General features: G+C 45.4%; 1 protein-coding gene across 7 annotated transcripts in view; it reads right to left on the reverse strand.

Annotated features, from left to right (window-relative positions):
• Positions 1 to 15,765, reverse strand: part of SFXN5 (sideroflexin 5) — a 182,651-nt gene that overhangs the window by 78,671 nt on the left and 88,215 nt on the right. For all 7 annotated transcript variants that reach the window (XM_030563309.1, XM_030563308.1, XM_030563307.1 and 4 more), the window contains one exon: positions 3,813 to 3,903. In XM_030563309.1, coding sequence (XP_030419169.1) covers positions 3,813 to 3,903 — 91 coding nt within the window. The remainder of the gene's footprint in view (positions 1 to 3,812; positions 3,904 to 15,765) is intronic.

The following is a 15,765-nucleotide window of genomic DNA, read 5'->3' on the forward strand; positions in this document are numbered from 1 at the left end:
AGAGCAGCTCTGTGTAGCTCGAAAACTTGTCTCTCTCACCAACAGAAGTTGGTCCAATAAAAGATATTACCTCACCTACCTTGTCTCTCTAAAATAATTTGAGTAATATACAAAAACCATCAGATACTTTATCACGAATAATTTGCTCAGCTCTAGTCTCCATGGTGAAATGTATTCCTACACAGAGGGCCAGCCTCTAGCTTGTGCACCACTCAGAGGGCCTGATTCTGCAAGGTGCTGAGTGACTTGAACTCCCATTAACTTCCAACAGAAGATGATGACTCCCAGTACCTCATGGAGGGAGCTCACTGCCTCATAGGACTGAATCCTTACATGTGGGTGTTTAAAGACTAATATTCATGGCCTTTACTTCCAATGCCTTCCACAGGATTAGCCCAATCCACCCAATGGAGTGTCTTACTCTCCAATATCATGACCTCCTACAACAGGGGAGGGATAGCTCAGTGGTTTGAGCATTGGCCTGCTAAACCCAGGGTTGTAAGCTCAATCCTTGAGGGGGCCACTTAAGGATCCAGGGCAAAAATCAGTACTTGGTCCTGCTAGTGAAGGCAGGGGGCTGGACTTGATGACCTTTCAAGGTCCCTTCCAGTTCCAGGAGATAGGCATATCTCCAATTGTTATTATAACAGCTACGTTCCACTGGCATAATTACACTGTCAGCTTCAGGAGACTTGTCTACAAAAGGGTGTTACTGCTCATTAGTTGATTCCCAGTTCACCCAAGAGCAAGACCGGTGAACAGCAGCTTTCTCTTCAGCAGGCCCACAGCTGTGGGACCCCTTTCCAGGAAAGACAATGACCACGAATCTCAGAGCCTCCGTAATGAACTACAGAACCTGCTTTTCCAAATAACAAACTTCAATACATCAAAGCCATGAAACTCTCCCTGGAGAGGTACAAAGAACGTGGCATACTCCTTTCAGTGCTAGTGAGATACACAAACACTAGCTGCAGCACAAATTCCTAGACAGACTAGCTTAGATTAGAGGGCAGAGAGGGACACCCTGCAAATGGCTTTTTGCAGGCTGCTTAAGCAATGATGCATGATGAGGGATTTAATAAACAGTTAAAATGTTGGCAGCAGAGACACACCACCCCCATATGCATCATTCCTATCACTCAAGAAGACAAACAATCAGTTAAAAATGCCCACCAATACAGACATCCATAATTGTTTTCACCTTCTGAGGCTCTGAAATTAATCACCCTTGCCATGGATGAAAAGGGAAAAATGATTAAAAAAAGAAGCAGCCGCAGCCGCCCTATGGCAGGGACGGCGATACTGCAGCTCACAAACCACATGTGGCTTCTTTACAATTAAAGTGCAAGTTGCAGAGCCCCTCCTGCCCCTCCCCCTGCCAACCAGACTGGAGGGGAGCTCGGGGCTCCTGCCTTGTGGTGAGGCAGTGGGGCTCGGGGCTTCAGCCCTGCAAGGCGCACCAGGAATGGCGCTTCAGCCCCAAGCCCTGGCAGATGCACCCCATGGGGCTGAAGCCCCAAGACCCTCCTTCCCGCAGGGCACAAACCCCTAGCCCCACCCCCCGCTGCAGGGCAGAAGCCCCAAACCCCTGAGCTCCTCCATTCTGCCTTGACAACATATCAACTGGTTTGCCAAAGACTTACAGCCAGGATGGGGACCCGCCAGGCCTCCAGCTCTAGCACTAACTAGCCATGATACAGTAAGTAGGACGCTAATATTTTTAAAAATGCGTGTGTCAAGGCTGTGCATGTCTGGCAACTCTCGGACTTCTGAAGCTTATCATATGCAGCTTGGAGAGTCAGTAAGTTTGGCTACCCAGTCTATACAGAGAAAAACAAGAACTTGTATCCTTTGTAACAGTTTACACCGAGCTTTTCAGGTTTAAAGTGCACTATGAACACTAATCTTCAGAATACCCCTGAGAGGGAGGTAAAAATATTTATTATTTATTATTTTTTGCAGCAATCAATGTGTGCGAGCACCTCACAGACCAAACTGACAGCATCCTTGCCCTGAAGAGGTTACTTTCTATATTCCCAATTTACAGACTAGGAAGCTAAGGCCAAGAAAGGTAAAGGACATCAATTCCAAAACTGGCCCTTGATTCTGGGGGGCTGACTTTTTGTGCACCCAGCTTGAGACACCAGAAGTACAGATCACTCTCAACTCCAGCTGGAGCCAGGGGGAGCTGCAGATGCTCAGCACCTCTGAAAAGCGGGCCCAAGTGGGGCATGCAAAAAAACAGACATCCAAAAGCAGAGGCCACTTGAAAATTAGTATGTAAGTGACTTGTCCAATACCACACAGGGAATCGGTCAGAGCCAGGATTCTAATTTAAGAGTTCCTGGCTCCCAGTTACATGCATGAACTAGAATATCTCACCATCTTTCCCCTTGCTCCAGGGGTGATGCTGGATTTTATGGGCTATGGCTGGCTGACCTCTCTCTCCAATGTAACTAAACAGAACAACCCCACATCTGTGATATTAGTTGTTCTTCAAATAGTTAAAAAAACAACAACAATTTAACCTTTTATTTATTTAACTCATTGAGTCCCTAAGTGAAGGTGTCTAAGTCCCAATGACTTTCAGGGGAGTTAGGTCCCTAATTGGCTCAGGTGCTCTTGTACATCTTGACAGCTATCTGCATCTTTAGGTGCTTAAATACATTTGTAAATCTGGCCATAATCTGACCTTGCAGCCTGGGATTTTGTGCAGCAGCCCCTTTTACTGAATTTACGATAATCAGATCATGCTGCAAACAGACTATATTAGTCCTTGCATGCACACATTTTTTCCCCTCTGCTTTCGGAGTAAATTTTAGTGTTCTCAAAAGCAAGAAGCTGATGGCACTGACAGACAGTCAGCAAACCAGATAGCCTCTTCACATAATATTTGTCAGTGCACCTCAGATTTAAAATCCAATGTTCTGGCACTTCTGATTCAGAGCTTCTAGAGGCTGAAGAATGGCACATTACGTAGTGGATATTTTAATGTGATTCTGAAACCACCAGAGAGTAGCTTAAGACCATCAAACTCATTTCCCTTGGGATCTACACCATATTTGAACCCAGATCTCCAGAAGCAAGTAGCTACTGTGTTAACACCAAGGTCTTACCACTTCATTCAGACTGAACACTGATGTCTAACGGGAGAGGCCAACAGCTATTCTGTTGTATACTGGAATAGGCCGGTCTTAGCTAGCAGAGTACCGGAGTATGGCTGTCACTGCTTTCAATAACTGCACAGCATGCAAATTCCTGCACTCCAGCCAGGGTCCTCAAAACTCACTTCCCGTGTGACTACAAATATGCCCTTTTCATCCTGCTAAAGGTTTATGTTATGTCTCCAAGATATTGACTAAAACATTTCAGGATAACAACTTCTTGTGAGGTTTCAGAGTAGCAGTACTCTGGTGAGCACTTCTTGTTAATTTGGATATAAGCAAATCAAACACCAGAGCCTAGGAGTTTCTTCAGCCCAGGCTATGGTTACTACCCAAGGAATGAACAGTCATCTAAAGAGAGAAGATTAGAAGCGTCAGAACTCATTCTGCATTGTCCAGTCCTCTCTCTGACAGTCTGAGTGGCCCACATGGGTTATTCCCACTGAAACAGTGAATTTCAATCCTATATTTTATTTAGGATAACAACATCTCAGCCACCGGGTTACATCTTGCAGTGCTGCCAGCTTGGTGTTCAGGCCACAGTATAAATCACAAAGGTAGAAGCTACCTGTAGGCCTCAACAGCATTAAATCCATGCTTAGGGCTGTATCACACACACAGAGTGTGCAGAAGTAGATCATGTCTTACCTACAGCAGGGAATGGCACAAACCTCTGGATCAGGAGACGGGTGGCTGGTGTAAACTTGTTTGCGCTCTGAACCAGAACATTAAGGCCCACCTTTAGACAGAGAAATCAAAGAAAGGTAAAAGCATTTAGTTCCAAATAATGATGCACGTTCTTTGCCCTGCAGTGACTAAGGAGTAGAGCTCTTAACTGAGATGAGAGAGGGAGAGACCTTTGCTTCTGAAATCATTCCAAAGCTAAATCCATTCAGGTAACCTTATGTGTAGCCCTTCCATTGCTTCCACACTCCCCTCATTGCCCCACAACTCCAGCCCTCCACTGCTACCCCCAAAGGAAGGATGGGATCCATTACAGTGTTACTCTTCTGGGTTGTTTCTTCATCATTGCCTTTAATGGAGATGTCTTTATATTGCATTTTTTTATCCAGTTCGATGGTATTTTCCCAGCCAATCTCACCTCTCCAGCAGAGTTTGGATTGGATTATGGTCTAGCCACGTAGAGGGTATTGTGTAACTGTAACGCCAACAGACCCCGGTTGTCATTGGCTGGGATCAAACCTGGGACTTCTGAAGCTTAATGCATGAGCCTCTCTCTACCGCACGAGCTTAAAGACAAGTCTTTTAGCCAAGCCTGTAGCAGACTCATCAATGTCTAGCTGGTCTAGGTGCCACTAGAGGGGGACAGAGTGCCACACCGAGCAGGCCTGGGTTCCATAACTATACTTTTTCACCCATTTCCTCCAGCACTTGAAAGAGACATGGTGCACTGCATTTTTACTACAATCCTAAAGTAGCTGCACATGTGTAACCCAAAGCAACAATGTGGTTCTTTGCCCAGCTGCTAGAGGGGAACAAAACCCTACAGTCTAACAGTTTGGGTTACAGATTAAGGCTGGTCAAAAATTTTCCATTAAAACTTTTTTCTCCCGACAGAAAATTGGGTTCTCATCGAAACACAATTTTATTGCAGAAAGCACCTTCTTTCCTCAAAAACTTTCTACTTTTCATCAGAGAGGCCTAAAAGTCCCCAAACCAAAAGTTTTGGCTGTAACCCAAACGTTTTTGATAGTTTCTGACTGAAAGTCTTCACCTAAAAAAATGTAATGCAAAAAATTTTCAGTCAAAAATGGCTGAAATATTTTTAGTTTTCAGGGTTTTCAATTTTCTTACCAAATAAATACATATATAACAATAAATAACAAAAATTAAAATCAAAATTGTCTGTGGTGAAAAAAAAACCAACATTTTCTGACCACATCAGTTACACAGGCACACGCAGTGTCATTGTCTTTCTTTCGGAAGATACTGAAAAACACTATTACAGTTTAAACACTGCGTGAGCACAATTACTATTTTCACACCCTCAGCACCCTTCCAAATCCAAGCAGGTTTCCACAGGGACACTGAATGACACTTCTCCTCCTAGGGGTATTTCCCTGCCAAATCGTCCCTTTCTGCTTTCGCTCCCCATCCCACCCACACTTTGGCATTAGTGGCGTTCAGAAAGAGTCATACTATATATTTTTTCAAATAATCAGAAAAGTGTTTTTTTCCCTCCCCTTCTTCATTCTGAAAAATGGCTGAGAAGCATTTGCTCAAACATTCCAAGGCCTGGAAAATTTAAGCCCAAAAGGTGAAAGCTAAGTTGTAAGTTACTGGAAAAAGGGGGGTTTAGAAAGGGAATCATTGAATACTTGAGTTGGAAGGGACCTCAGGAGATCATCTAGTCCAACCCTCTTGCTCAAAGCAAGACCAATCCCCAGACAGATTTTTGCCCTAGACCCCCAAGTGGTCCCCTCAAGGATTGAACTCATAACCCTGGGTTTAGCAGGCCAATGCTCAAACCACTGAGCTATCCTTCCCCACAGAGCCAATCCTAACCATGGTTCCTGGCCCCCCTACACCAATAATACAGCTACAGCATTCATAAATTTGATTAACTGAATCTGCAGAGGTGTCATATTTAGTTTCGCTACCGAACTCCTGTGCTTGGAGTTTTGCAGGATTTGAATGAAAATGCAGGAGTAGCAGCTTTTGAAAAGAGAAAAGGTTGAGCTGAGCCACTGCTGTGAAGTTACTAGTAATAAAAACCATTTTATTTTCAGATTCAATTTGGTGCCATAGATGAACTCACTTTTCCGTCTGTAACACCCACCCTGCTGTGAATATGAAATTAAATGTTGATATAGATTTAAATCCAATCTCCCCAAATTCTTGATGCAAGGTCTAGGTTTAAGAAACTAATGAGGGTTTGTTTTTACAGTTTTGAAATTATTTTACCCAATCTGTGAACTCTTTCCCACAGGTCACAAAGTGGGACCACCTAAATTGGGAAAGGAGAATGCCTTGCAATACACTAGTATTTTTGATCTCAGATCATTGCAAATAAAAGGGGCATCAGTAAAGACTTGTTAATGGGTTTTAATTGAGAGGGGCTGGCCAGAGGTATTATGTCCAGTGGACCAAATGCATTACTAATGTAACTCAGTGCTAATGGAGTTACTCCAGGGGTGAGTATAGTTAATTATTGTTATTTATTTGTATTCCCATTCAAGATCAGGCCCCATTCTGCAAAGGCATAACAAAGAGACAGTCCCTGTACCATAGAGTGTAGTGTTTGCTTAGCAGCTTGAAAATAACATTGCTTTCTCTCTTGGGTTTGCCTCTGGCAAACTCCATTTTCCTCTCCAATATTTTTAGAAGGGCCTTTGTCCCACTTCCCTATCGTCAGCATCAACAATGAGGTCGGCTCAGTGCTGAGAGCAGTTTGCAGTGCTGTAAGCAGAGTTGCAGTGTTGCCAGAATTCTGGATTTTACCATGAGTGCCACAATATTTCATCTTTTTTTTTAAATCCCCAGCTCCTGGAGTCAAGGGATTGTGTAAGAACCACAGCTCTCTCATAAAAAAAATTCTTGCCCTTCTGGTTGCAGAGCAAGGCTTGTAACCTAAAGTAACCTAAAGTCTAGTAAGTGTAACCTAAAATCTCAGAAGCCAAAAGACAAATTAAAAAAAAATCTCTGCAAATTATTATTTTTTAAATCTCTCTATTTTTCAGCCAATTGTGATTTTTCTGAGACCTGACGAATGGTTTTGGGGATTGGCAATGCTGAGTTTGTTCAATAAAGGCCCAATCCTTCTCTCTCTCAAATCCATGGGAAAGTTCCCAGTGAGGGCCAGAACTGAGATTTGTGCTCGCTCTGATATCTGTTTCTGAAGTAGTGGAGTAACAATATTAGTGGGTCACCTACCAAGAGGTGTTTTTATTTATTTTTCAGTGGTGGGTTTTTACCAAGAAATAGATACTGAGAACCCAGAGAACACTGCCGATGAGACCACAACAGCTCTTCCCTACTAACTACGAAAGGTTAGGAGGAGACTTACATCGGAGACAGATTACCCAACATCTGCCTGTTGCATGGCTCCTTGCACCTTCCTTTGAAGCATCTGGTTCTAGCCAGACAAAGCCCTGGCTGGGATGATTTAGTTGGGAATTGGTCCTGCTTTGAGCAGGGGGTTGGACTAGATACCTCCTGAGGTCCCTTCCAACCCTGAGATTCTATGATTCAGTCTGGCAATTCCAATGTTCCAACAATCTAAACGCTGCATAGGCGCTGACTCCGTGGGTGCTCCAGGTGCTTAGTACCCATTGGCAGCCAGCTCCCCTCCTCCCCAGTGCCTCCTCCCGCCCTCCTGCTGATCAGCGCTTCTCCCTCCCTGATTAGTTGTTTCGCGGTATGCAGGAGGCTCTGGGAGGGAGGGTTAGGAGTGGGGGAAGGGAGGTGGAGCAGGGGTGGGAAGAGGCGGGATGGGGGCTTGGGAGAAGGGGGGGGGTCTGTGGCAGAGCGGGGGGTTAAGCACCCCTAGGGCCCGGAGGAAGCCCACGCCTATGAAAGGCTGAGCTAAATGCTGGCATTTGAACTATCAACCTGCTAGTGTGCACGGAAGGAGATTCAGACCTATGGAAAGGGAACTAAACAAGGCTTGCCAGTCCTTCAGCCTCAAAGTCACCAGCACAAAGCTTCAAAGGGTGCAGCATACAAGGGGCCAACAGAGGGCACAAAACATAGCTAATCAAAAGGGCAGATCAAGGTAGAAGAAGCAGAACACCCGCCTGAGGCGAGATGCAAAGGAGGAAGGAGATTGGGAAGCAGGCAGAGATGAAGGTGGAGAGAGGGTAGGAGAAGAGAAAAGAGGACAAGAGAGAGAGAAGGAGAGTGGGTTGGAGCAAAGAGGAAAAAGGGAGGAGGAGTTGGGATCAAGGGGGTATGGGATGAGAGAAAGGCAGGAGAAGGGAAACCATGGAACTAGAGCCAGCATTACAGGAGACTGTGAAAGGAGGGTGAAGGAGAGAGGCTGGTTTGGGGCAGAGGGACAGATATTTCCATTGAAGAAAATAGCAAGGTCTTGAGCAGAAAAGGAAGAGGTGGGGCAGGGGCACAGGAGGCTAGGTGGGATATGGTGAGAAAGCAGGACAGAAACGCAGACACAGGGGAGTCACGCAGGGCATTGAAGGACAAGAATTTTCAACTTCATTTGGTAGGTGATGAAGATCCAGTGGAGAGACTCAAAGAGGGGAGCGACATGGTCCATCCACAACCTGGTCTATGTCCCTATAAGTAAACTAAAGATAAACAGCCATGTGGCCCAGAAGGGGAAGAGGGGAGGGGCTTTACTTATGAATGCACATCAACATTAAACACACAGCAATCCATGCAAATGGATATTGCCCTTCACAGAGGCAACGGCATGCCCATGGGCAATGAGATGCAGCAGGCTGTAGGAGTGGGGCAGAAAGCTGCTCTGACAGCGGTGAAAGAGGAGCCACTGCAGCAACAAGGGGAAATGCTGTAGAGAAGAAAGAGGTGTTTGGAGAGAAAAGGCAGCAGGCGGAGATCCTGGAGTTCCCATAAAATGGTGAGCCTTTGAGTGGCATGGAGGACATTGAGATATCGATCCACAGTGCCCAAGGTTTGTAGTGATACAGCACACTGCTGTGTGGACACAAGCACCGGGGTATATGTTGGCATGGTATGAACACACTCCACCACAGTGTTTTATTGGCTGAGCTGTATCAATAAATCTTAAACCGGGGCAACACCTGTTTGTAGACACGTCCTCAGACAAGTCTGGCTGTCCTTCTGACAGATATGCCAAAACTCCAACAGAAGTTATGGGTTTGATGTAGGGGTGAAAGTTGGCTGGTACAGTGTACTGGCAAAAAGCCGGTACCAGCCTGTACCCCACCGGCAGCGCTTTAATGTCGCTGCCCCTTTTGTCCCCTCTATCGGTGGCCCTGCTGGTAGGGACGCTACTGGCAGGGCTGCCAACTGGAGGGGAGGGGGGAGACGCAGCTACCCTGGGGCCGGCGATTTAAAAGGACCTGGGGCTCATGACTACCGCTGCTGCTAATGCGGCTGCGGCTGAAGCCCCTAGCCCTTTTAAATCGTCGCCAAAGCCCCAGGCGGCGTGGGCCAGGTAGCATGGATGGGCTGGCTGGGGAAAGCTGACCCCCAGCCCCGCCCCTTCCAGGCACCCAGAGCCGGGTCCCCGTACCAGTAAGAATTTAATATTAGTTTCACACTTGGTTTGATGAAGAAACTACTGGGTGAGGTTCTCCGGCCTATGTTATGCAGGTGGCCAGACTACATGATCATCATCAGACAGTGGTAGATTCTCCGTCAATGACAATTTTAAAATCAAGATTAGATGGTTTTCTAAAAGATTTGCTTGAGGAATTATTGTGGAGACGTTCTATGGCCTGTGTAGTATAGGAGGTCAGACTAGCTGAACTCACAGTGGTCCTGTGATGGGGTGTCTACCTTACACAAGGCCCAAGAATGGGAAAAAAATGCCAACTAACCCTATGACAGGCTGCACCTGCAGGACAGTCGGGAGAGAGGAGTGATGAAGCCTAGCTGGGGGAGGAGCTGGGCTAGGCAGAAAGAGAGGAAGCTGGTGGTACGAAAGGGCAGCAGGAAGACACCCTGTAGTCAAGCCCTAGAGAGGAGGGGAGTTGGCAATAGATAAGGAGGAATTCTAGGGGGAGTGAGGCCTCAGATTCTGCCTGGGAATGTTGTTGTTCGTTCTTTGAGTTCAAAGATGACCATGACATCACTGATTGATTTGGTTTCTGTGAATATGTGAATGGCTGATCAAGCAAATTTTAGCTTTGAACTGTCTCTGGCACACTGAACAAGAGATGCCGCTATGGATTAGTTGATTAAGAGTGGACATGCTGCTGTTGCGAGATTTATGCTGCTGGCACTTCTGCTCTCCCTCAGTAGTTCTCCTCTGCTCATAGACTGTAGCGCCAATATGGATCAGACATCGCCAGGTAGAACGATCTTGAGTAAGATCTTCTCATTCCAGCAAGAACCCGAGAGAGGCTGCAGTAGCCAGAGGGAACAGAGAAGATATCGGTAGTGACTCGGGGTGGGCCAGAAAATGGTGAAGATAAGGAGTTTGGGGAAGATAGTGACAGGGTCTGGGAGCAAGCAGACCATGGTTGCCAAACACAGGGTGCCTGGGCTGGAACATGGAGCAGTGGGCAGGCCTGGGTTCCCATAACAGCCACTGGGATGTGGCATGGGCTGGGCAGAAGAGCGGAAAAGCACCTGAGACAGTTGTATGGAGACACTTTGTTACTGCGGAAGGGGAGGACTATAGTGACCTGGCCGCAGGGCTGAGTCATGAAGAGGTAGAAACCTGAGTCCAGAGAGAGAGAGCAACGGAGAGAGGGGGCATCAAACTGGTCGAGAGTTAATCCCCAGACCAGCCACAAAGAAGCCTCTCAGCGGTGAGTAGTGAACCCCAGGACTGCCCCACTCTGGCCTTGGAATTCCTAAATCTATGAATAATGGTCCTTTCTGGCCTTAAAATCTATGAACAGTTATGGAAGAAGAGAAGCAAAGAAATAGGAGCAGGAGCCTTTGGGAGTTTGCTCAGGGCAGGGATCCAGGACTCACAGCCACATACTAATGTACAATAGAAGTCAAAGAGGCAAAGAAAGTTCATCACTTGCTCTTAGAATCAGGAGCAGGAAGAAAAATCACTGAGTGACAGAATCCAGGTTCCTGCTAATCTCTAAGGAGGCATGGGGTCACTCTCCCTCCCCTCCCTCGCCCTATTTTGAACTGACCTCCTCCTAGTTCTAAATGTTTCTTTACTGCACTAAGTGGTAGAAAATCCTGGGGACAGTGGGTGGCCGCCTGCTCCCTCTCACAAACTGATTATGGGCTATAACACCAAATTCACAGGCTGTCAATGCAGCCACTCCACACTACTCACAAACAATTATCGGGAAGAGGGAGCTGGGATTAGAAAACGCCACAGGGGCACCTTCACCTAGACAAGAGAGTGAAAAATTGTGTGTGTGTGAGAGTTGGTGTATGATGGGGGATGGTGGTGGGGAGGGAGACAGGGAAGAAGACTACGTTCAGGAGATAACAAGATAGATGGTGAGTAAAGGTGGCTACTCGACTGCTCTGTGCTTTAGCATTTAAGCAGAGTGCACACAAGTCAGTTCCTGCCCTGTCGCGCTTACACGCCCAACGAGCCAAACACAGCATAGACAGGTGGCACCTGGAAGCCCAGAGAAGGAAATCACTAGCATGGTGATTTCTTTAGCTTTGTCGTTGTGGTATATTATCGACTCTCTTCTTGTGGCCATCATGGAGGCAGGGAGTCTTTAGGAGGGAGTAAATGAAGAGGGAGGTGATCAGGAAGGCGTTTCATTCACAGGATGGAAGCTCGGGGGAAAAACAGGGACACGTTTGCAAGAGAAGTGGATGAACATGGCAACAAGGCCCCAGCACTGATGAAGCAGTGTGTGTGTGTGTGTGTGTTGTACTGGGGCATGTCTACACCACATCTGAGGTTATGGTTCAGGCTCTCCAGCTATTTTAGGGAGCTAGCATGAGCCTCACTAGCAGAAGTCTGTGTACCCAGGCTGGGAGGTTGATTCCCAGATGCAGTGCTGAAGCACCCTTAGCAACTAGATCAGAGATGTAGACTGTGGTGGGGTTATGTAGGGCCTTGAAGACAAAGAAGAGATACTTGACTTTGTGGTAGTGCATAAGAGAGTGTCACAGGCCTTCCTACTGAACGATTAATTCATTCCTATTCAAGTGACATTTGTGAAAACCATTTACTTCTCCCTCTCTGTTCTTATTGCACAGATAGGCTCTAGCACTGAATGTGCATGGACAAACAGCAGACATCCTGCTAATGCCAGTCTGAATCAAAGTTCTGACAAGTACTAGCAGAGTACCAAAGTAAAGAAATGAATATTGCTTTCCACTAACTATAATGCTGGGACACCATTTCTAGAAATATTCTTTCTAGACTGAGATACTAAGACTTCAGTGATACCCATTCACTAAACAGCATACCTTGAAGTACCTCCAAGAAAACCCAGGGTCATGGTGTTAGTAATTTAGTAGATACTATCCTACTCCTGCTGTTGACTTGCTGAGTTAATAGCAGGAAGGCTACTAAAGTCCTGACATTTTGTGTTCACATTTACTAAGCTACTCATGGCATCGCTAAACCTGATTTCCTGGCCAAATTTTAATTAATCTAATTACATTCTGTGGCCCTAAATTCTCCCTCAAGTTTCAATTAAATAGTCTGTTCTCCACTCCCTGTACTAAACTGGTGTGCCATGCTGCGGCATGCTGTTACATAACTGACGCATCCCACCTCCCAAGTGGCTGCTCTTCCTTATATGGTTTGTATAGATTCATATTTTCAACTTAAGATGGGGGGAGCTGTGACTGCTTAGTACCTCTGAAATTCACACGCTGTCATATTATTAACTATTTGTATTACCAGAGCACCTAAGAGCACTTGTGATGGGCCAGGCTCAAACTGAGAAATCTAAATTTAGTGGGTATTTTTGAAAATTTTGGCCTAAATTTCTCAAGTACTTGGTATCCTACAAGTCAAGAGATGCTATATAAATGTAAGTTACTATTACTACCACCATTCAGAGTCAAAGATTTGGGAATGCCTGCACAGTAAAATACCATCTCTGCTGACAAACATCATCTGCTACAGAGTGCTCCCGATCTACAGGCTGCAGTGTCAAGTCATGCAAGGCTCCTCAAAGATCTTACATTATGAAATCACACTAGTGATTGCATAATGTTGTAACCTGATGTCCGTTGTAAGCCTGATATTTTTTGAACCTTCAGCTTCCAATTTTGTCAGATTTTTCTGTCAGAATTCTGCACTGTGTGGTCTCTAGCCTAGAGGAAAACTTTATGGGAGAGTTTTAGTTTAGTCGAGCAGGGCGTTTTTGAGGTAAGACATTTTTTGATTTTGCAAACATCTAACATTTTTCTGCACTGCCAGATCTCAAAAAATAGCATGGTAAACAAACGTCACTTAATGTATTCCATTCGTGCCGGTGGTAAACTAGGGCCTATTCCAATGCCCTGTGAAGTCAATGGAAAGATTCCCATTTGACTTCAGTGGGCTTTGGATTAGCTCCTTATGATTTAGTTGGGGATTGGCCCTGCTTTGAGCAGGGGGTTGGACTAGATGACCTCCTGAGGTCCCTTCCAACTCTGATATTGTATGATTCCATGATTCTTCTTGCACAAAACTATTTTTGATAATGCTAGATACAAAAGTTGGGACTTGCACGGAAATTATAGCCTCAGAACTCCAGTTCCCAGCACAATTTACAAACTTCTTCACACCATTTACCATCTTTGTAGAAACAAACAGAAAAAAAATCTTAAACAAAAATGAGCTCTGATTCAAGCAGCTTAGCACCTGTACAGAAGCCTCAGTGGAATTTGTAAGCTCTGGAAGCCAAACAGTTCTGGCTCACGGAGTTAAGAAACTTGGTGGATTTCTTTGGGTGTAGCAAGTCACATAAGCGAAATTGCTCTGGTTGTAGCTCAGACAGAAGCTACTGCAAGACTGTCCAAAACAATTTCTGTAGTATTCTTTTCTGTTTGTTTTTTAAAGGTGTAAGTTACATCTTTCTGGAAGTAGCATCACTAAGGGCTAGTCTACATGAGAAATTGGCAATGGTATAACTTTAAACAAGTGTTTAAAACACAGTGGAATTAGGACACTAACCTATAACTTGCAGGACCTGGGTTCAAGCCCTGCTCTGCCACAGACTTCCTGTAAGATTTTGGTCAAATCACTTAGTCTCTCCAAACCTCAATTTTCCTTCTGTACAATGTGGATGGCAACACTGATCTGCCTCTTAGAGGTGTTGCGAGGCTAAATCTATTATCTGAGAGCTCGGATATTTCAGTCGATCTCAATACCCAGAATAGACAGCGTTAAACTGGTGCAAAAGGGTTTGTGGACATACAAAATTTCAGTTTAAGAGTGGCTTATTTCAATACAGTGAAGCCTGTTCCCAGTTGACTTAAACTAAATTGAAGTAAGTTCACATACCGAAATAAGCATCCACAAAGCTCTTGCACTTGTTTAACTAGATCAGTTTAAATTCACAACTTAAATTATACTGGTACAACCTTCTCATGTAAACAAGCTCACAAGTAACCTCAATGGGCTTACTTGTGTGCTGAAAGTTTAGGCACATGCTTAGGTACCTGGTTGGATCAGGACCTAATCTCCATTCAAAAATCCATTACACATAATGAAATCCATTTTAAGCAATGCAGCTGCCCTGAGCCTCACAAAAACAGGCTAGAGCTGGTCCTTTAATTGATTATATACAAAACCTTGGATGCTTTAAAGGGATTGTTTAAAATAGTGGGGCGCCTATTACAGCTTCAGTCCCTAGTGCAGGTGTCACTGTATATAAAAGTGGATAAGAGTTATGCTAAGCACAGGGTCTGAGCATCCCTGAAACTGTAGCTCACCTTTGCACATGTGCTAAATAAAGAGTAATTGGCTTCATTACATTGTTTCCAAGGGAAAACGTATGACATCTGATGCCTCAGGCAAATAGATAAGGTAATTAAGGACTATGCTTCTCTTCTGTATTATACCCATACTATTGTTACACTAAATTCTCCATTATTTTCCTCACCTCTCTTTAGTTTCACTGCTCCCCAGAACACCAGAGTGCTCAGCAGCAGCAAAATCAAGTTGGCCAGCCTCCACTGTGCATATTAAAAGTCAGAATTTGGGGGGAAGGGAAGAAAACGTAGCAATCATATCACCATAAAATTACAGTGTTGTTAAAAGACAAATGTCTCCATGTGAACAGTGACTGGCATATTAAAATGTTTACGTAACATGATGCCCTTTGGTGGGTCATCGGCAGCAGGGACTGATCCTAGGTCCTCTCAATCTAAAAGCACAAGTCTCTACTGCATGAGCTAAAAGACTCACCTGTCAAAGCTGTCGCTAGGGAACAAGATAACTGCCTTCTTACGCACCTATCTCCAACATGAAGGGGAAAACTGCATAATCATGGGGGACTTCCTGTCCCATCTGAGCAACTAACTGCTAGGCCTGCTGCTGCCCAGACTCTGGAGGTCAAGTTCCTGCTTCCTTTCCTGGCTCCTGCTCCTTTTCCCACCTACCATGCCTCATCCCTGTTCTGGCTAGCATGCATGTCTTGTCCCTGTTTCTGTTACCAAGCCTTGTTCCAGCTTTCTCAGTTGCTGACTCCAGTTTTACCCTTGGTGTGACCACAACCCTGACTTTACTCCTAACTCCAACCATTAGGTCAGACAGCCCTTGTTACAGGCCCTGACAGCTTGCTCAGATCAACCTCAATCTCGTCCAGGACTCATTGTTGACCCCTGGATTAGGGGTGGACACTGCCGGGGGTCCCGTCTTGCCATCACCCCAGGGTTCTGAGAGTTCTCAGGAGCAGATTGCAGACCTTCAGGCAGAAAACCAGAAACAGAGACCAAGTACAGCAGCTGCAGACAGGAAATCGTTTCTTGCAGGAGCAAGCTGCAGCACTCTGAATGGCTGTGGGTAACCATTCGGCTTCTCTTACGACACTGA

Source organism: Gopherus evgoodei, chromosome 5, assembly GCF_007399415.2.
Source record: "Gopherus evgoodei ecotype Sinaloan lineage chromosome 5, rGopEvg1_v1.p, whole genome shotgun sequence".
Lineage (NCBI taxonomy): Eukaryota > Metazoa > Chordata > Testudines > Testudinidae > Gopherus > Gopherus evgoodei.